This window comes from Macrobrachium rosenbergii, chromosome 20, assembly GCF_040412425.1.
Source record: "Macrobrachium rosenbergii isolate ZJJX-2024 chromosome 20, ASM4041242v1, whole genome shotgun sequence".
NCBI lineage: Eukaryota > Metazoa > Arthropoda > Malacostraca > Decapoda > Palaemonidae > Macrobrachium > Macrobrachium rosenbergii.
In genome coordinates this window covers 19832501-19854987 of record NC_089760.1, presented here as the reverse complement: position 1 = coordinate 19854987, position 22487 = coordinate 19832501, and the positions used below count along the sequence as shown (strand labels likewise).

The 22487-nt window shown below is 34.2% G+C and overlaps 1 protein-coding gene across 6 annotated transcripts in view; it reads left to right on the top strand.

The window, feature by feature from the left end:
* LOC136849118 (uncharacterized) overlaps positions 1 to 22487 on the top strand; it is a 72553-nt gene that overhangs the window by 41386 nt on the left and 8680 nt on the right. The window contains exons 2-13 of one of the 6 annotated variants that reach the window (XM_067122088.1): positions 329 to 532; positions 2022 to 2164; positions 5433 to 5682; positions 11813 to 11848; positions 11993 to 12055; positions 13392 to 13573; positions 14553 to 14632; positions 15547 to 15722; positions 16273 to 16411; positions 18047 to 18222; positions 18908 to 19090; positions 21068 to 21253. In XM_067122088.1, the coding sequence (XP_066978189.1) occupies positions 341 to 532; positions 2022 to 2164; positions 5433 to 5682; positions 11813 to 11848; positions 11993 to 12055; positions 13392 to 13573; positions 14553 to 14632; positions 15547 to 15722; positions 16273 to 16411; positions 18047 to 18222; positions 18908 to 19090; positions 21068 to 21253 (1806 nt within the window). In that variant the 5' untranslated portion in view covers positions 329 to 340. Of the gene's footprint in view, positions 1 to 328; positions 533 to 2021; positions 2165 to 5416; positions 5701 to 11812; positions 11849 to 11992; positions 12056 to 13391; positions 13574 to 14552; positions 14633 to 15546; positions 15723 to 16272; positions 16412 to 18046; positions 18223 to 18907; positions 19091 to 21067; positions 21254 to 22487 lie in introns of all 6 variants that reach the window. The other 5 variants (XM_067122087.1, XM_067122091.1, XM_067122092.1 and 2 more) reach the window with 5 other exon arrangements.

Below are 22487 nucleotides of genomic sequence, written 5' to 3'. Positions count from 1 at the left end.
ATATATATGTATATATATATATATATATATATATATATATATATATATATATATATATATATATATATATATATATATATATATATATATATATATATACATAAAATCTTAGAATTATACAAATGACCTTAAAAGCAAAATTATGTAGATTTTATAGCAGAATAATTAACAGACTATACAGATTAATTTTAAGAAATCTGTAAATAACTTTAATAATAGTTTTCTCACGTTCTCACAAACTGACCTCAAAGGATTCTGTATCCTTCAAGGTCAGTTTATGAGAATCTATGAATAAATAAACGATTGAAAATCATTCCTCTCATGGCAGGTGTAATGAGAGATGCACGAGGAAGACGGCAGCATGAGGAATGAGTCCGTGGTGATTCACAGCGAGAGAAGCAGCTTCGTTAGGCCTCCCACTCCTCCTGTCTTCTCCTCCTTCGGCCAGTATCGGGTGATGACTCCGAAGGAGGTCAGGTCGGCGGCGTTTGCCAGTGATCAGAACATCATGAAGTCCGCGAAGGAGATGGAGGTATGATGTGAGAGAAGATGAACCTTATGGTGGTACTAGGGATGTGTTCATTTTGGTTGTGTACCTGTGTTATTTTTCTTATTTGGGGGATAATATTCTTTTATCAGGGACTCTATCCACAGAATATATTTTTATTTTAAGAAATATTTATGTGAAATGTTAGACGTAATAACAAATGAAAAAAATTAAGCTAGATTTTAAACTGGAAAACTGTCTTGTCGTTTTCTGAAGGAAGAGAATAACCGTAAAAACTTTTTAGTACCTTTACAAAGACTCATATTTTTTTATCTCCAGATTTTTAGTTTCAGCCATTTATGCTATTCATATATGTCACTTTATCAGTATTCAACATGTAAAGTCAGTCATGCAGGAAAATCGAATACTCGACGTAGACTCAACTTTTTGCTATTCTGGTACTAGATTTCATATTCATTTTATTGTTTGATTTTATGCTAATTTTTCCATTCCTGCTCATACGAACAACCGGCTTTCGTTGCCTTATTCTTAGGATTCCACAGTTATTTTCCATCTTATTCTTTTTATCTTTTTTTCCTACCTTCCTTCCTCCACTTATAACAGAAGTCTTTTCCTTCCCAGAGTCCATTTTGTATATATATTTCGTACACGAAATTTATTATGTATGTAAGGTAATTTACAGATCTGTTGAATCGGAGAATAATAGTACTGTACTGTAGTTCAGTTTGCTTGAAGTCCAAGTGGTGTGCCTAAGGTTTAACATGTTTATTTTTATTTTTATCTTTCGAATGACTATTTTTTATCCATATCTGACACAGCATGAAACGAGATAAGAAATCATATTTACATTTAACTATATTTATTACGTGTAGATTTACACAAATTACTTTGCCGGTCAAGTACCGTATACATTTGATGGTCCGTTCTAAGCAAGTAATCCAAGTTTCTTGTATTCTTATTTTTCCCATAGGTTTTATCTAGAGATGATTTTTTTTTCAGTGGAGCGTGCTTATTTTATAAATCTTATTTTATTCCTTTCAAGATTCTTAGTGAAAGTATGTTTCGGGTACGACGAAAAAGAAAAAATTACCGCTTGTAGAGGAAAAGGTTTTTCTTGAAAACAAGTCTTATCAAAGAAATAGGTTTGGTTGCCAAGTTAATATCATGATTTAGCTTCATTTGGATGCGATTACATGAAACTTCGATATTGTTAACAGTTTTGTTAAAATATTCGACGTTTAATATTAGTTTTGATTTACGTCTGAATTGTAAGACGGTCTATGAATATGTACTATTCTTTTGTGGAAGTTTTCAATACTAACCCTAACCTCACAACAAAATTGATTAGAAGCTAAAAGGTAGGTCATTTACAACATCGAACGTTTAATCTAATAAAAATAACTAACCTATGAATTAGATTGCTCTTTTCGCTTTAAGGAATAAAAATAATAAGATTTCAGTGAAAATCCTGTAATAGTATAGGGAATTTTAATCTCTTCTGTTGCTGGATCAGAGCAACGCGCAGTCAGTCGTGTTACCGACTGGAGCACCATTTTGGTCTGACACCAAGACCACGATCTGCGAGGACCACATGCAGGTGTTCCTAAGGACCACACCCACGATGACTTACATACCCAGATCGCCTTACATTTTAAGGTTTCTCTATGTCATTGTCGTGTTCTTATGTTTTGCTTTGCGCACCTTTTGATTGACTAGAGATCGCAAGAGTATGGGTAGATCATTATGTTTGTTGCACCATGTTCTTTTAAGAACTAGACTTAACGCATCCCTGTTGTGGTGTTCGATGTGACAGCTTAAGGAAACCCAATTTAACAGATGGAGTCGATTGAGTCCGGGAGGGAGCGTATACGGGCAATCTCCTCCCGAGTTCGGCTGCCCCCTCTGATAGCAGACGGGACTAGTGTCTTTTCATCAAGGTCACCCTCAATACTAAGCCACAGCGCTTCCAGTCAAAACTGGGAATGGGTCGGCAACCAACGCAGGCGGAAGGATTCGTATAACACAGGCAATAGGGAGTCTTGGTCCTCTTTACTCTATGGGTCAGGGATAGACAGGCTTCCTGCACTTGAACTACCTTCCATGACGTTAGCGAATTTCTACGTTCGTGCATGTCCAAGGAAATTTCAGAAGGGAAGAAGTAGTGCACACTGGTATTCGCCGAATAACCAGCGAGGGAGAAACTACAAAGGGGCGGTCTCGTACAGAGTAAAGCATTCGTGACACGATCTTTAGAGTTGATACTAGATTTGTGTTTTGACAGCTCTTCCACAACTCATGACGATTTTAATGACTGTAATTCAGAATAAAAAAAATAAAGTCTAGACATAACAATCAGGAAAATATTTTGACGAGAAAACACCATAAAAATTATCTCTTAATTAGACACTGAAGTCAGTTAACACATCCCGTTCTGGAATTTCGATTGCATTTGACACAACCTTGAAAGACCAAATTTGTATCGCAGAAATGGCAAAAGGAGTGAATGATAACACATCGTCTTGCACATGCAATCATGTTGCTCAACTGGTGTTGTTGTTCCACTGGAGAAGTTGCTGTAAATAAGCACCAGGTGTGACAGCACAGAGACGCATTGAGTTGGAATCCTGACAAGAAAGACCACTGGAAGCGTGAGAGGGATGACGAGAGTTTGGAGTAGGCAAATTCCACATGTAAATTTTTAATCCCGAAGATGAAGAAAAGCTAAACCCTTTCCAATTCGGTGTAAAAGACTCCAGATAATCATTAGACAAAGCATGCAACTTCACAAAGCACCTCTGTTTCACTGTTGTGTGTGGCCATGCATGTAAAGTAAATCACTGCACAGCGCAATCTTTTGGTGTCTTGTAGCTATTGTGGTCCTTACTCGAGGTTATCCATTGCTTGAGCTGTATTTTTGAGTAACCGTTTTTTTTTTTTTTTTTGTTAGCCTTCCCTTGTTTTGGATTAATTTCCAAGCGATCATTCAACGCTTTTATTTAATTAAGTTTGCCTCTCGTTTCAACATGCACCTTATGTGCTTATTTATTCTTTGGTAATTTGAAATTTGCCGATTACCGATGAACGAAATTATCGGTATCAGGGAAGCACTGAAGCTTAATGTTACTTGCAGCCTAACTTCGATCATTTAACTTTTTTTCCGTTCTTCCAGCAGATGTTTTCGCTAGCAAGTATCACAGAAAATAATATTGTCCACACAGAAGATATGAATTTTTGAAGGACCAAAGTTATTTTCAGTTCAGTTTAATCTTAATAAAAAGTTAAAAAGTCTAAAATAGTGCCTGTCGTTTTTCACCTAGAGACTTATGTTTGGAAACTGCTTCAGTTTTATGGCAGCAGTGTCCTATAAGTTGAAAACATGTTTTGTATGTAAACCTTCAAAAACATGTCAGCAAATGAATATTTCCCACGATACGCTTTGATGCCACCTCAGAAAATATCGTCTGCTGACCAGCTTCCCTATTCTGTATTAGCCCTTTTTTTTTTTTTTTTTTTTTTTTTTTTTTTTTTTTTTACTTTGAAATATCTTTAATGTTGTAGGAATAATCAATAGCATGGTTCTTGAGGCTTGATTTCATGTGTGACAACATTTTCAAAAATATGGTTTTCTGTACCCCTTAGCTTCACTTCATTTTTAGAAAATTCAGAATCACTTGAACTGTAGGCTATAGGTATCAGCCACTTTACTTTAAAATTTCTGGTCGCTACCTCAAGCCCTTTCTCTGCTTCGAGCGACGGCAGAGAGCTAAAATATTAGTTTTGCCCCCTGGTGTAATGATCTACAAGGCTGGTTACACAGGAGTTCTTTGCTCAGCATTTGAATGAAGATTGACCTTTACAATTCTCACGTCTGTAAATATATCTAGAGCACTGGGTATTTAAAACTCCGGATGTGTGAGTAACCACCTGAATTCATTGAGCCCGAACGCAAGCAGAATTGTTGAATCGCTACGGGCAGTGTTGATCGTAGTAGTAAATTCAAAAGTATTAATTACCATTGGCGCATTCACACAAAGTGCTATTTCTCAAAGAAAAGCTTGCTTATTGTTGACTTATTTGAATCGAATTGTTTCTCTGCAAAGTTCATGGCGATTGTCATTGGCTTCTTTCGATAGAAATTACCAGTCCTTTCCGCATCTGCCTCACGACTCACCTTCTCTGAGATTTGTGGCTGAGATAAGCATAACCTGAGGTTAGCTAAACGAACAATTTACAGTTCAAAGGTATAACGACGTTTAGTTCCCAAAATACATGAGGTCATAATAGCTATTTTAAAGTTTGCTTTCGAATTCCTGTCAAAATGAGTCTGCGCATTCTGCAGAGAGGGTAATTCATTTCCAAATATAAAAAAAATATTCAGTTTAATAAAAAGAGTAGACTTTTTTTTGTCAATAATTCATTAAAAAAATTGTTTAACTTGGACAATAGAGTAGCTTTTGTGTTCTGGTCAATAATTTATGTTCACAGAGAACGTTTGGGTACTTATGTGATTTGTAAGCTAACTATCTTTTTCCCCTCTCTTCCTGCTCTGAATCCTTACCCGGAATGATGACTGGTAAGTTGAAATTGCACCATTAATTGTATTATGCAGTTGTATTACGCAATAACTTATTTCACGAGTGGTTAATGTAAGTTGATCGAGTTTGTAAATTAAAAGTTAAAAAAATTTTTATTTTAGGGCATGTCCGTGAGCGAAATATTAAGAATTTCTGATAGGTATTTTCAGCTTGTAATTTTGGTTTTTGAGAACACCACGTCTATTTCACGTTTACTGTCAAAGAAAATATATCCCATGTGTGCAAGCTAGACAGTGATTTCTTACGTACATTAATGACAAATGTACAGAAAATGCAGTTGCGGGTTTACATTCATCTTCCGTCTCGTGTGCAGCAATCGCCACATGCAGACCCTACCACCAGCCCCTACCGAACATCGGCCAACACAAGGTGCCCGAAGAGGACGAAATCAGCATAGTGGAGGAGGGGGAATCGGAGGAGAGAGACACACCGCCCCCTTCCTACGATTCTGCGACGATCAAGACCAGCAAGTGGATGGAGCAGTCGACCCAAGAGAGTTGGAAAGAGGGAAAAGGTGAAACCCGCAAGGACTCGGCCAACGACGACGACGATGTCTCCAGCGCCTCCGTGGCGAAGAAAGTAATGAAAGATCAAGAGGTAAAAAGGTCTCGAGAATCTCATTCTCCCGATCTTTGCTTTTCGTTTTCTCTATATTTTTTCCAGTTCCTAATTACTAGTAATCTTAATAAATGCCATTAATCGGCATTACTTGAAGCAGAAATCTAATTTTTACATCGTAACTTTCACAAGTGCATGTACCTTAAATAGCATCCTCTTATTTGTGTTTTTCTTAGATGGACATGGCAAGTTCACACTGCCTGGATGAGATACGTGATGACCAAAAAAATAAGATGAGAAGATGTCTCAGTTCTTTTTATGGTGAGAGAGAGAGAGAGAGAGAGAGAGAGAGAGAGAGAGAGAGAGAGAGAGAGAGAGAGAGAGATTTTTTTTCCACCCCCTTTTGGGTGGGACGTTATCCATTTTGCAACCAAAAACACGTTTTAGGATCCTGGATCAGAAACTTGCAATTAAGCAGACGTCCATGTCTTGCAGTAGTGTCAAAAAAAAAATCCTAATAACCGCCTACGAAGATGCGAAAGAATGAAAGATTTAACCTGAATTCCTCCCTGAGCGCTTGTTCCGACAAGCTAATTCCAGATCACGCATAATAAATTAGTAGTTCGTCTCCTGAAACGAAAATAACACTTGACATTTAAGTACGGAGCTTAATTTTTAATGTTCAGATAAAAAATAGTTTTCAGTGATTATTATTACCCTGCTAACGGAGTTATAATTCACAGAAAAGTGTCTGTATGTGTCCCGTGATATCTCAACAGGAGACAGGTGTACTTCAAAGAAACTGAGGAAGGGAAGGACTTGGGTCAAAGAATAGTTGATAACATCTTGAGGTGGATCCGGATTTGTTTGCAGATGCGGGATATATTAGGTTTGCTGTAAAATGAGTTACGTGCTGAGCTGTTCATGAGCAAGACTGCTGGTCAAGTTTTGTTTGGTACAAAGCTCCTTAATGTGACATTTTATTTACTGAATGTGACAAACTAATAAATCTGACAGATTTGTTGTTATTTCAGAGGACAAAGAAAATTATAGAAAATATGATATGAAAAGATAAAAAAAATAGAATGAACTGAATAATTAGAATAGAAAAATATGAGACTAAGAACTACAGGAAGAAAAAACAAAACATTTCCAAGGCTGTCGATTCTGTTTACTTGATCTCTTAATCTTCCACGGCACTTCGTCATAGATAATCGAAGGGCAAATTAATTTTACAGCTATTGACGCAAGGCGGTAATTTTTTTTTTTTTGAGCCAAAAAATGTTTTTTAAATCATCATTTGTGGAAGGTAGCTGCAAATGAAATTATTATTGTTTCTCAACACTGCACTGGAAGAATAAATGAACGGTTTCCACGACAGAACTTATTTTTTTTTTATCTAGAATCAACGTTTTAAGAATGTGTACATAGAATTTTAGGAATAGTTATTTTAGGAGCATGAAAAGAATTAAGTCAACATTTTAGGAGTGTGTGCATAAAAATTTACATGAACGTTTTAGGAATGCGTGTAATGACAAATTTAATCAAGAATTTAAGAACTTGCAAAGAAATTTTAAATTTTTGAAATGTGTGCATAAAAAAATAAATCAACTGTTTAGCAGCATTTTATTTAAAAAATTAAATAATTTTAGGAAATTGTGTGTAAAACAATTGAATCAACATTTTAGTAATATGTGCTTAAAACATTAAATAAACATATTAGGAACGTGTGCGTGAAAAATTAAATAAATTTAGGAATGTGTGCATAACAAAAATCAAATCAACATTCTGGGAACGTGTGCATAAAAAATTTAAATATGAATTTTAGGAACGTGTCCATAAAAAATCGTATCAACATTTTAGTAGCATGTTTAAAAAAATTGTCAGTTTAGGAACGTGCATAAAAAAAATTTAGGAACTTGTCCAAAAAAGATTTAAATCAACACTTTAGGGAAGTATGTATATAAAAAAAATTAAATCAACATTTGAGGGGTGTGTGCATTAAGCTTCGAAATTACAGGAACGAGCGTTTCAAAAAATTTAGAAACCAACCATTTAGGAACGTGTCCAGAAATATTTTAAACCAACATTTTAGGAGGGAGTGTATAAAAAAATAGAAAGCACCAAGAAGAAATAGAAAAGTTATACAAGCAGCATTTGAGGAATGCGGTATATAAAAGTTATAAGCCACACTTTTGGAACGTGTGTATAAAAACAATTTAAAATCCAGTTTTAGGAATGTATATAAGGTTTAGAGATTAACGTTTTACGAACTCGTACAAAAAAAATCAACGTTTTGGGAGCGTGTGTATAAAAGAATGGGAAACCAACATTTAGGAACGTGTTTACAAAAAATTTTGAGGAATTAAAACTTGGGAACGTGTACAAAAAGGATAAAAATCAACATTTTAGGAACGCTTGTACGAAATTTAGAGATCTACATTATAGAACCGTGTGTATTCAAAATTTGGGGAGTCGAAATTTTAGGATTGTGTGAACGGATCAAGTTAAGAAATCAACATTTCAGGATGTACAAAAAATTAACCGTGCAGGAAGTAATTTTTATTTTCTGATGAAATATACTTGGACAGAATTGTAAGTCTATTGTGACCAAATTATAGTTTCATTCACCACGGGCGAATATTGATTTTATGATATCGTGTAAATTACGCCGTGTGCTTATTGATTCTTATATAAAAGCCTTTGGAGTGCGCCTCACACTAGATAGATCCTCATCCTTTTCTGCCGCCATCTTTCTACTCCATGTCAGGCGATCTGGACAATCGGACATTTCCTTTAGTAATTGTGAGTCTGAATAATGCAAACGGCTTGTGTTCGGTGGCAGAGGACTTCTCCATGAATAACAAAACAGCGCCATGGACTTCATTCGTGATCAAGGTCATCGTTTTCTTCATCTTGATTATCCAAATTGGCCGTGTTCTCGTCTTCGAGGGAAACGAACATGAGGGGCAGTTGATACGTTAATTGGTTCCCGTTTTACCTTAATAGACACTTTTAGGAATAAATAGAGACTCGTTTGTTTAGCTAGCGTGAATATATTATGTTGATGACACCACCTTTAAATCGCTGTGGTGGTATATGGTGATCAGATAGATAGTTGTCCTGCCCTCGTTGTTTCGCTCAGTACTTTTATCAGGTTTTGTGAGTATGTTTCACGAGGGATATGTGGACTGTATCGTGTCACAGTTCTCGGCCATATAAAGGTTACCAGAAAAAAATATTTGTATTAGTTTGTTATTCACGTTATTATTCGTTGGGCATGAGTCAGAGCTTTAAGTAAGTGGAAACTGGTACAAAAACATGAGTTGACATGTTTAGAAGATATCCAGAGATATTTATGCAGGTATTAAATACGTGCATCTTCCCAATACGGTTTTCAGTAAAAAAAAAAAAAAATATATATATATATATATATATATATATATATATATATATATATATATATATATATATATATATATATATATATATATATATATATATATTTTTTTTTTTTCCAACGTTAGAAATATTAGGAGAGAAAAGACGAATGTGGAATAATTACAAAGTATTTTCCTCATTAAAGAAGGTGATGAAAAAAAAAGGACTAGCTCCATAAGTCTTGGACTTGACACAGTCTTATGCCCGTTTTCTATGAGCACGGCGAGAGTATGCTATTTTTTTTTTTTTATAGTGCTTGTGATTTGTGAAGTGCTTTGGAATGTAGAAGCTCGTTGTATATTGATCTGTTTGACGTTTATCGCCTTGGATATAGCAGTGGCCTTGAGTTCCCTTAATGAACGTTACCAAGTATGGGTCTCTATTTTCATGTGGTATTCACACACACATATTGGCAGATAAGACGTCAGTTTAAGAATCCCATGTACACTCAAAAAAAGATCTCTTCATATAGTCCAGACTCGATACAAAAACAGGGAACTTTAAATTCTATCAGTAATACTACTTCATTGGTTTCATAGCCACTGATACCCCAATATATATATATATATATATATATATATATATATATATATATATATATATATATATATATATATATATATATATATATACTGTATATATATATACATATATATATATATATATATACACACACACACACACACACACATATATATATATATATATATATATATATATATATATATATATATATATATATATATTGTTTGTGTTTGTATTAAACTCATTAGTGTCTACGTGTCAAAAATCGTTTGCGTTTGTCTATTTTTAACCGGAATTAATTTACGTTTACTCGTAAAACATTTTTACAATGTATGTTTGTGTAGTGCATATGAATGTTATCGTGTAATATGAAGGGGTTTTTTTTATGGACCTCGCGAAAAAATAATGAAAGAAAATCGTGGTCGAAGGGAATGATAAACCTTTATTGCAAAAGGGGGATTATTTAGGCCTACAAGAGAAACCCAGGTAGGAAGCGAGTTCTAAGACATGGCTGTTGGCAAAGGGAGGCAGCAACCGAAACAGTAAACTGGGAATGGTTGATTTCACAGAAGTTAATTTATTCATCGTTGTCTAGAAAAGGGTGGTGGGGGGAAGAGATCACCATACGGCTGTACTGGACTCAATATAGAGTTTAAGCCAAAGGCCAAGCACTGGGACCTATGAGGTCATTCAGCGCTGAGAGGGAAACTGACAGTAGAAAGGTTTGAAAGGTGTAACAGGAGGAAAACCTCGCAATTGCACTATGCAAAAATTGTTTGGAGAGGGCGGATAGCATGATGGAAGAAAGAGGTTAGGAATGGAGGTACAGTCAAAGGAATGAAATGGGTTGCAGTTAGGGGACGAAGGGGCGCTGCAAAGAATCTTAAGTAATGCACTGACGGCCCTACCCCCCCTACAGGAAGCACGGCTGTAAGAAGCAAAACTGAATGAGAGGGAAGAAGTGGGTTTTGTTACACGATTTGTTTTTGGTTCAGTCTTGCTGAGAAGCAGCAGCAGCAGCAGCATACCCACAATTAGTTACAAACTTCGATGGAAAGCCTAACACATTGGTTGGGTGATGACCATCATAAAAAATATTTACCCCAAAAGTGAGACTTGCATATTCTGATTTTACAAACTATGAAGATCTCTGGTAATAGCTGTAAATAAGATATAATAAAAAAAAATATAGGGAGGGTAACTCTGAAATTTTCAACGGTCACTTGAATTGAACTAAGAGTCCAGGGGAGGATTAAAATTAAAGTGTGGAAATATAATAATAGAAAAACATTTCTGCGCTGTAAATAATATATTAACAAATTCTGTGGAATGCTGAAGTACGCACGTAAGTTTACTGGATGCAACAGTCTGGTATCTCAACGATATAGGTAGCTGTAAAGTGAGGAAATGAGTTGATATTAATGATTATGTAAATCTGGTGATAAATTATTCGAATTTCAAGTGGCAGATCGTATTAACTGCAGTATAGGTATATCATTAAGCAATCACACTTCATAACAATCAAGTGCCAAGTGTTAGCTTAAAGCGGGATAGTCGATAGTTGCCAATTTGAGATCTTTGATTAATTCAAGGAGTACTTGGTGGGAAAAGTGTTTGAAATCCTTGCCGTGGAGACAATATAGATGCCAGACAGTGTCCCATTTAATAGAATTGACATTTTTTCTTTTTAGTTTTAAAGTCTCCACATTCCATCACTATCTCATGTCAAGCTAACCATAAAATACTGCATTAGATAAAAATATAATTCTTTAGATCTATTTTATCATTAAAAATAATTCGTTAGATCTATTTTGTCATTAAAAAGAAAATGACTTTGAAATGGATTACCCTGAAAAAAAAAAAAATTCACATACGCTGTATAGTTTAATCATCATCTCTGCATGATATAGTATTAAAATTATAATGAAAGCCACTCTTTACAAACTGCAAATTCCTGAAGACTCTAAAACGTCGAGATTTAAATTTTTATTAAAAAAATTGTTGCACTGACTGTCCGCTTTTCTACCTTACACAAGTAATGATGAATCGTCTGTGTTCGGATAATAATAATAATAAAAATGAATGCCTTTTACCTTTCATAAGAAAAATCTTTCATTTGTTCTTATCTATTGCTTGTTTTTAATTATCAAGATAATGAATTTGTATATATTTAATTTTTTTCCAGATCCACTGTTCACTTGAAGTGGAGGGGCGACCGGCAGTAAGTTATTCTTGTAAATGATAAAATAGAGTAATAAAAAAAGAAAAATTGTAATTAGAGTTGCTTTGATATTGATAAGACATTATGATCTGTTAAAAAAGCCATATTTTTAAGTAATAGTGATATATACTTGTACATCCACAGAGTGCAAAGTCAGCGAAAATGGGTCACGATGGCAAGGCCGAAGGTGATTCAGATGAGGAGGAAGTAAGTTCTCTCTCTCTCTCTCTCTCTCTCTCTCTCTCTCTCTCTCTCTCTCTCTCTCTCTCTCTCTCTCTCTCTCTCTCTCTCTCTCTCTGTTTGATTTGGATGGACTGAGATTCAGATTTCGCGTCAGCTGTACCGTAGCAGAATAACTCATTGCATAGTACATTACTGTAAATGAAAATTATGTACAATAAATACCAACGTGAAAAGTCCCATTCTCAAACCTATTGTCTGTCAGGGCATGTCATAGCATCCAAGAAATGTCATTTAAACTCACAGGAATTACTCTTATAAAATATATCGTGGTTTTTGTTTTCAGATGGATTTATTTTTAAGATTTGACATTTTTTTGCTGTGATTACCATACCAACATACAATTAAAAAAGCTTAAGTTGTAGAGGCAGAATTCCCATTTAGTGAAAAATATCAGTGTCTGCATTGAACCAGATTACATCACATTATGAAAGTTTTGTCTGCCTGATGACTACAGACACTTGTAGAAAACGGAATTAACTTTCTGGTGATTTCTCAAAGGATTTAAAGTTTTAAATTTATTTTTGTATATTCTAGTATATTTCCTCATTCACAGATGAGGAAATTCAAAAGTTTTTAATGTCAAATAGAAATTTGATCGTCAGTTATCATTTTTGTACAAATAGGCCTTCCCAATTATTAATACAAAATTAGTAATATGAAATTTTTGTGGAATGAAGTATAAGCTTTACCAACTAAAACAGAATAATGAGCATTTTGTAATGAATGATCACGTTTGTAAAATTAGTAACAGTAATTTGTACAAAATGAAAACCATGTCTAATGCATCACGCTACCTCTCTTTAGAATACTGTATATAACAACTCCTTGCTAGAATCCACATACACACTGAGTGCCTCCAGTAACTTGATTTCTGGCTTGTTGTAATATATAACAAGATCTTTTTATGGCTAGAACTTGGCGTAGTATCTGATTTTGAGAAGGAATATCCCTGTTTTCTTTAAACTGTTGGTATAACAAACCACTTGCACAATCATTATAGTTCCCACTAATATTATATAGGTAGTACTGAGTTTTGTGCTACATCATTAACTATGCAGAAGATGCTATCAATGTAAATTATGTTTTTGTGCCATGTGCAGTAAAGTCCATGTCAAGTAACTGGATTTTTTTTTCAGAACATTTAATTAACACACACATTAAAGGTGTGTTCAAAGTTACATAAGGAATAAAATTTAATATCAGTTAATTCATTGCTTCTGTTCAAGTTTTAATTGAACTTGTAGGAGTGTTTGGATTCCAAACCTTGTTCTGTTTCAGTTTGCCCATTACCTCTTCACAGGAGTCAACTGAAACCGATTGTGGAAAAATCGTGGAGCTGATGGGCCATGATGACCTCGATGTGAGGCTCAAGGCTACGATAAAAGCCAGACAAAAATTGAGTCTTTATGAGACTCCTGAAGTTACGGGATTCATGGAAGCTGGAATCATCAATCCTGCTGTCGAAAGTTTACAGATTAATAAGTAAGGATTCTCCATTTCTTGTGAAACCTCAAGGGGGGGTCTCCATTCTGTCACCTCAGTTATAGTTACAATTGTAATAATGATTAGGATAAGGTTAAACAAAAGTGTTATCAAAATTGAACCTGGTTGTCAGATTGCATAATGGTATAAATGCTTGTAAGCCTCACAGTCTTAATTAAAATTTTTTAAACTTAAGGGTACAAGTTATCATTATTGCTATGTGTTGTTATCTATAAAATGTTTTTAATTTAAAAGCAGAAATGCTGGAAAATTATGTGAAGGGCAACAAGAATACTTTATAACCTGAATATTTGTTATATTTTTATAAGAAATAATAAGATTTTTAAGAAAGCCTTACAGTATTAAACGTATGTTACATAATTATGTCCACCACCATGATGATTTTAATATTTATGGCTCAATATTTAGATCAAAAGTGAGTTTTTGAGGAAAATTGAGCATTTGTAATGATATATAGATATGAGCTGTTTTGCAGTGAATGTAGCTCCAAGCATTATGGACAGTCTGTCTATATACTTTGAAAAGCAAACAATTCTCTTGTTTATTTAATATTCCTAAACCAATAACAGCTCAGTTTTTTTTTTTTTTTATCTCCCCTGACTTGATAAAGGGTAATAGATCACCACTTGACTACAGTAGATCTCTTCTTGTGGGGATTGGTCTTGCTTCCAATCAAGTGTGTTTTGTGATTTAAAAACTTATAATATGATAGTAAATCCTTTGAAGCTCTCCTCTTTGGTGTATTTTGACACCCTTAAATCATTGTCCACTTTCATTTTGGACCCTCATTTGGTGCAACAGGATGGCAAGTTTTGCTTCTCATTTTGTTTAGAGTTCCCTTGAATATCTTTGTTTTCAGTGATTATTTTGTTTACATAAGGTAATTAATAGAAAACCCTTTTGCTTAGTTTCTAGAAATTTCTTTTGTCATAACCTTGTACTGTATGTATAATTGCAGCACCGACCTCCAGTATGAAGCATTGTGGGTTTTGACGAATATTGCTTCAGGGAAAAGTGAAGACACAAAGGAAGTTGTAGGTGAGTAGTTTCCAAATGTTCCAATACCCACAAACCTCTTTTTTTTTTTTTTTATAATTATGTTCACTGAACAAAGTTCTTAGAGTCCAGTTGTTGGGATATAAAATATACAGAAACCAATGCCACATACATGCAAAAAACAATCTTCATAGGCAGTATTCAATAGGAAGACTAAAGTGAAATTAAAGATAAGGTTTTGAAAATCTTTAGTTATAAATTCAGCATAATTAAGGGTGGATTTCTATGGTTCTTTTGTTATCTTACGCAGATTATTTTACTAAACTCTCAGTATGTTTGACAAATACTTGTTGCAAAATTAAGGTTTTTATTTTCTGGGCTTCCTATTGTGACTAACAACTGGAATATCCAAAAATGCAAGGTCTGGTGTGTTATAGCTGTAACCCAGACAAAAGGAGTCAAGCATTCACTCCACTTATGAAAAATTTGTAGCTGTTCTAGAATAACTTTATTATTATAGTAGATATAGGAGATTTCAATCTTAAATGCTTCAAAATTTGAGATGGTTTGCTTACTTCACTTCTGTAATATTATTTTAATCAACATAGTAAGATTGGATGTGTTACCTTTTCTTGTCTCTGTTACACGGAACACATGAATTATAATTTATACTAATATTACAGTGCAAACAGAGTAACATGAAACTTGCTGGTAACGTCCTGTAGTATGTGCATAATCACATGCACACTGTCATTTATAAATACAGTTGTTTCCTGTCTTAATTGCAATGTATAATGTGCTCAGAGTATGTATAACAACTGCTTAGAAACCAGAGTTTGTTCAGTCTCACCAAACTTTTTTTTTTTTTACCTGTTGTGTTTCCTTTGAATTGAAATTTATAAATTTTACTTTGTCAAGATTCTTTATTGTTAAATCTTTCTGTTTGGTTTCATCAGATAGGGGATCCGTTCCCTTGATTGTTGGTTTACTGAACTCATCAGACCCAAGAATAAGGGAACAGGCAATCTGGGCCCTAGGAAATATAGCTGGCGACTCTTATGAGTACAGAAAACTCATTCTTGAGGAGGGTGCCATGGCACTTCTTGTGGATCTGCTCAAGGAAGCAAACTCGGTAAGGAAAAGAAAATGATGCTTTCTTTATCTTAACATTTAGAAATACTGTATGTACGGTTGGTTGGCTTTTTTTCTTTTTGTTTTGTTTCTCCACTTCAGAAGACATAATGGTATTGCTTCTTGCAATGGTTTACAACTTCATAAATTGGTATTGCTTCTTGCAGTGGTTTACAATTTCATACAACTCAACAGTGTGTTGTTTATTGCTGTATTTCTTACACAAGAAAAGAGAACTGGTGTTATGTCTTTTTGCCTTTCTCAATATCAAACATCATGAAGAGTATTGTTTCTTGATGTACTGTATTTCTAAACATCGCATTACTGTATTTCCTATTTTATCTATTCAGTGAAAATCACTTGGTTTCATTGTGTGATGTTTATTTGTATGCCTCTGTTTAGAAGATTAATTAGAATTGTTTATATTGTAACATTATCATGATGACCCGTTGACTCAACAAACAGCAATATTAGGTAACTAGTACTATATGCGAAAATAATATGGAACAACTATTGACATTGCTATCTAAATAAAATCCTTTCATCTGCAGCTGAGTTTGCTGAGGAACACAGCTTGGATGTTGTGTAACCTAACTCGCCATAAGCCTATGGATTACAGTGCAGATGATTTAGATCTCATTTTAAAGGCAATTAAGCTCCTCTTGGAAAATTCCTGTCATGTCATCCAAAGTAAGTTGTTCCTTTCGTCAGTTTTATGTATGTGTTCCTGAGGTTATACTTTAAAGAAGTATTTGTCTTCTTTTTGTTGTGTACGGTAGCTATCAGTATGTGTAAGTTCATGAATGCACTGTGAATATAGATGTATATGTACAAGGATCATATATGCATATACAGTACATAAATTAATGTTTGTGCATTCATATGATCTAGTGTCTTCACTGTTGTAAAGTATGTAGAATTCAGAACTATAAAAGCCAGAGAAAATTGTTATTCATGATTCATCTTTGCAACTGATACTGTCACTTCTCAAAGACCATGACCACCAAAACACTATTAACTGTTGTCCTTTTGCTCTTGTTGCTATCACGGCTGAAGCTTTTGAAAGTAGCCAGTTATGTTCATCATGTAAAACACTTAAAATTTCACAGCTTCTCTTTGATCATCATTACCTGTATAAAATGTACAAACTAAGACCAACTGGTGAAATTACATTTAGTCATCTTTAGGAACTTTAGGAAATTTATACCTTTTCTCATGAAATTTCAAAGGCTTTTGCTATAATTTCAAAGGCTTTTGCTAAAGTGTTGCATAAGGCCCTATAAGCTGAACTTGCTGTTTATGGTGTTAAGTTAACCTGTGGGACTAATATATTTCTGTTGTAGTTATGTGTAATTTACTGAAATCAAAACATTAAAAAGAATATGATTAAAAAACTAACTTGTACCATTTTTTCTCCATTTTCAATTGAATACTCTGTATTTCTATTTGTGTCCTTGAGGGATCTGTTTGCTTCCTGTCTTTACCACTTTCCTTCTTTTGATCGATGATGTTTTTCATTCCCCACTTATTATACTCATTCACTGTGACAGACAATTCTGCTTTTCAAAAATCAGCCACCTCCATTTGTATTCGAGTCCACTGAATCTTATTAACAAACAAATAGTAATGTTTTAGAAGAATCTCCTGAAGAACTTTGCTAAGTGGGCTTATAAGATGCTCATTAGTTGTTGCTAGTACTCCTTCGAGCAGCGTAGTCAGATTTGTGGAACTTTTTTGACTTTGCATGGAGTATTATTCTCGTATCTAGGAAAGCTATTCCCATGCTATTCTTCTCAGTCGATTGGTATGAAAGGTTTTCCATCCTGTCAGTGGCCTGGTTCAACTCGCTTCAAGTTTGCATGTTTTGTAAAATACAGTACTGTATTACTTTAAGAATGCCTCCTAGGAGCTTTTTGATTGTATGCAACCTTCACTCTGTGGAATTATCCACCAGTCCATCAAGTCCTTTATACTATTCAATTACAGATGTAATTTTTGGCATTTTTCTGAATCACTTAACCTGACTTTTCAATACAAGAGTTTGTCATCGCTGAAGAAGAGAAGTCCATTAAGAACCAGTTTCCCTAAGAGCCCCGTATGTTTTATACACAGATGCTATCTTGGTCTCTTCTTTATGAGGTTGTGTATACACACAAAATACTATATATATCTATAGTACATATATATGTGTATGTGTCTTATACTGTACTATGAATGCACATTTTCTCTGTATACATGATTATGTATTGTGTGTGTGTGTAATGTAATTTCCTTTCGTTTCCAATAACTGAATTGTGACCAATACAGTACTGTCTTTCTTCAAAGGTGACGCCCTTTGGGCACTATCATATATCACGGATGGGCCAAACGAAGGCATTCAGGCAGTCATAAATCATGGACTTTGCCCAAGGATAGTAGAGCTTATGAAAAGCGACACAAATAAGGTCAGCAAAGCAGCACTGAGGACCTGTGGTAACATCGCCACTGGGTCAGATGTTCAGGTAAGTTACACTAGTGTCGAAATGCAAGTTACCTTTTTTTTTATACTTACTGAAGACTATTTTTGAGTGCCTCAGTTTTGTTTCAGTTATTTACATTTTTTGAGGTTGCTTCTGGACAAGACAAAAATAGAGGATAAAGCCTATTTTTATGAAATTTGAGATATTGTCATCTGTATACACTTATATTGAATAGTAAGATCATGTAACTTTAATAATTGGATATGAATTCCAAAAGTTTCTTGTAAATTCTTCTTTGTCTCATGTAACTTTAATAATTGGATATGAATTCCAAAAGTTTCTTGTAAATTCTTCTTTGTCTCATGTGTTCCCAACTCTTTGGAGTTCATTGGATTCACAAAATATTGACTCTGTATAAATATAAGTTCTTTCATGATGTCTGCAAATCATAGTGGAGCAGAAACCAGTTATGGGTAGACCTGTTCCTTGTTTGCTTGTATAGTCTTCGTACAGATACGGTAAAAGTAGCTCTGATCCAAGGACTTGAAGGTGTATGCAATGAATACTTCTTGACAAAATTTAGAGGTAAATTAAGAATTTAATACTTGTTCATAAAGCAGCCAACTTGCTACATATGCATCTTTTATCTTCTCTCATAAAAGGGACGTGTGTAATGCCGTTGCACCATTACTTAATTTAACCTTTAGTTTTTGTGGTTTATCATCAGACGGACGCCATCTTGAAAGAAAACACACTAGAGGTGGTAAAGCCAATGCTAGTAAGTGGCATTACTGCGGTGAAGAAAGAAATATGTTGGTTCCTGTCAAACGTTACAGCAGGAACACGACAGCAAGTCCAGCGGGTCATTGACGCTCAATTGATTGAACGTTTGGTTGATGTTGTTTCAGCAGTAAGTGTTTAGTAAATGTAGAAAGTTCTATGGGGGAGATAGAGAAAGAGAGTAGATATGTAATCTGTGATATATAGAATTTTTTCACTTGTTCTTCCACTGGTAGTATTTGCCATGTTACTTATATGCTCATAAGTATAGTTTGCTAATCAGGGGTAACTTAACTATAGTTTTGTCTCATTTACAGGTTGCAAATCCTGAAGGAAATTTTTGATGAATTACAGGTTTATCACCTGCACTTTTTTCACGTGATAAATATTTAAGATTCTAATTCGATATTAAAGCAACAGATTATAGATTGTAAAATGCAAAACAGTATACTAATGCCTTACCATGTTCACAAAATATTGTAGGTAATTCTCATTTATTATACTGAAATATACCAGTTTTGTAGTGCATTTTCTAATTACTTAGGGGTCTGTCTTTAGTTAGCCAATGCATTTTCCTGTGTAGGTATTGCATTGGTCAGTTCATTGATGTTTTCCATGCTTTAATTTTGCATTTTCCGCTTGAGTATTTTTTATTTAATTCTGTATTTTGTTGTATTTTCATACTTATGTACAGTGTAATCTTTTATGTTTTGGTTTTTATTTTTTTAAAATATATTGCAGTTTATAAGTTTGATATGACAACAGTTCTGTTTCCTGCTTTTTTCCCTCTCTGTATTTTACCAAATATTTTTCACCCCCCGCCTGGAAACACAGAAAACCCGCCTTGCCTCAAGCCTCTCAATCTACACATGTGAAAGACCAATACATTAAAACATTCCAAGAAATTGTGTAGTAATCGAAAGTAAAAAACATTCTTCGTACATAAAAAAGCATTTCAGAACAAGGAGAAAAAGAACATTGAAGAGGGAAGTTCTTAAAAACGAGGTTGGGAATTTGTCTAAAATCTAAAAATAAAACGGTTGGCAATCGATCCCTCCAACTCTCCAAAGATATGTGATAGTAAAAGAAAACAGAATACACAAAACAAATACCAAGGAGATAGATGTTGGGTTTGAGTAAATACGAAAAGGCAACAAAAAAAAATTAGGTAAAATGACATATAAGGAGAAAGGTTCCAAAACTTTTACAGGCTAAAACAAGTCAATAAGGCTGTGTAGCAAGAATAATATCATTGGGGACATATAGAAAAACATGTTGAAATGTTTCATAATATCAATATATGCAAAGCATAAACAAAAAATATAAACAATATATCATAAAAACAAATATATTCAAACACAGAAGAGAAAAGTCGAACGGCAGGTCGGAGAAAAGGAACCCGCGTCAGATGAGACGGCGGCCAAAAGTAAACTGCGCAGAATTGAATGCGCACCGATTTGGTGAGCGGTGCTTCTGCCCTTGCCATCGGTAGCTATTACCATAAACAACTTGCAAAAGTTTATCTGCAGGTTTTCCAGCTCGCAAAAGTTAATCCCATGTGTAAAGACCGAGGGTTTGCAGTTTTCCAGCTCGCAAAAGTTAATCCCATATGTAAAGGCCAAGGGTTTATATGTTACGAAAAAAAACACTACTTTAAAAATTTGGCATTTTTCCAATAAACCATTATTTTCCCACTTTATTATTATTGTATTTATAAAAAATCTGAAGAAATATTTTCGTTTTTGTTGTTTTTATCTCATCAGGTTGTCATTAAGTTGACTTGGCAACCACATAAAATTGATAATCTGTGAGCTGACAAAACACATTAAAGTAGTAATTGTTGAAAACAGCCATATGCTCATAGTAGACACTATCTCCTTACTTCAGAAATAATTCCATCATAACCTAATTCCATTTGCCATTGAATAACAAAAAAGTGCACAAACCACAAAAAATAGATATTTCAAGATCCCACTGAATTTCTTTGGGGAAAAATATTTCTCATAATTATTTTAATCATCATGTTATATCCACTTAAAAAACAATCCTGGAAGCACAATTTATATAAAAAGGCTTGTCTTCAGTACTGTACTATCTCATTCCTCAGGGTCCCTTCGAAGTCAGCAAGGAAGCCATATGGGCATTGTCAAATATAACGTCAGGTGCTGATCCCAGTCAGGTCAAGGCGTTGACGCAGGCTGGAGGAATTAAGGCTCTGTTATCTGTCCTTGACAGTAATGTAGAAGGGCAACTCCTACAAGTAGCCCTAGAAGGAATATCCAACATACTGAATGTAAGTTATGTCTGTTGTTGAACCTCTTATACACACTGCATCTTTCACTACTGGTCATTTTTATCAGATACACATATATGTAATAGCCATTGTGACCTCTTAAGTTCTTGACTTACTCACACATTTTGGATACGCTTGTCACAACAAATCCTTGAATCCAAATGAAGTTCAAAAAAGGTATCCCAACTTGGGTAAGGTTAACCTAAACCACTCTACCATGAAGGTAGTTGTGGCTATTTCAAATACACATACATAGGATCCACATGATCAATAGATTTATATACATATTTCAGCCTTGAAGCAATCTAAGCTTAAAGTTTATGCTGTGATGGTTTAGCCTCACCTCAATATGAGAAAGTGTGAATAGTCCTCACTTGAAAATGTTTCTTCATATATTATATATTTCAGATTCAAGGCATTGTAGTGACAACCGTATTCAGATAGTGTGAAGAAATTTATATTTATATAAACATACAATGCAAACATTGCCCCTTGCACTGTTTCAGCTTAAGTAATTTTTGGTGGTTTTTGTTATTGAAAACTGGGAAAAATAAATTTGACTATTGTCAGTTTATGCAATTTCATGTAGATCAGGGAAAATTATTATAAACCAATAAAAATTTTAAAATTGCCTAAAAACAATCAAACAGTGCAAAATCTTTAAACACTTTAAATTTCCATAAATATTCTCTTATTTACATGTACTGTATACATAGTACCTATACTGTACTATGCCACTGTAGTTCACATACAGTACTGTAGTTTATTTTTCATACTGTATATAAAATACAAATTTATAAAACAATGCCAGTTTGAAAAAATATTACTCTAAAATCTCTTAAAAATACTACTCATGTATAGGCAAGGAGATGCTAATATGTATCCACCTTCACTTAGCGATATTGAAAGATGATGATGAGTGATGTTGAACGATGACAATGATGATGATGATAGTGATGATTCAATAAAATACGTTGATGCAGTTCTTGCCCTACAGTTCTTACATTTAAGATATGAACACACACACACACACACACACCAGAAAAATGCTGTGGATGGTATAAAACTTCTTTAATCTAAATTTAACTATAAGTTCCTTGAGCAACCATATTGGAAATTTATCACTTAGTTTATTAACAAAAAGTTGACAAATTGTAAATAAATTCTTCACCATCCATACCAATACTCGCAAATCTTAAAAACTGCAAGTTCTTGACTCCATAATTCAAATGAA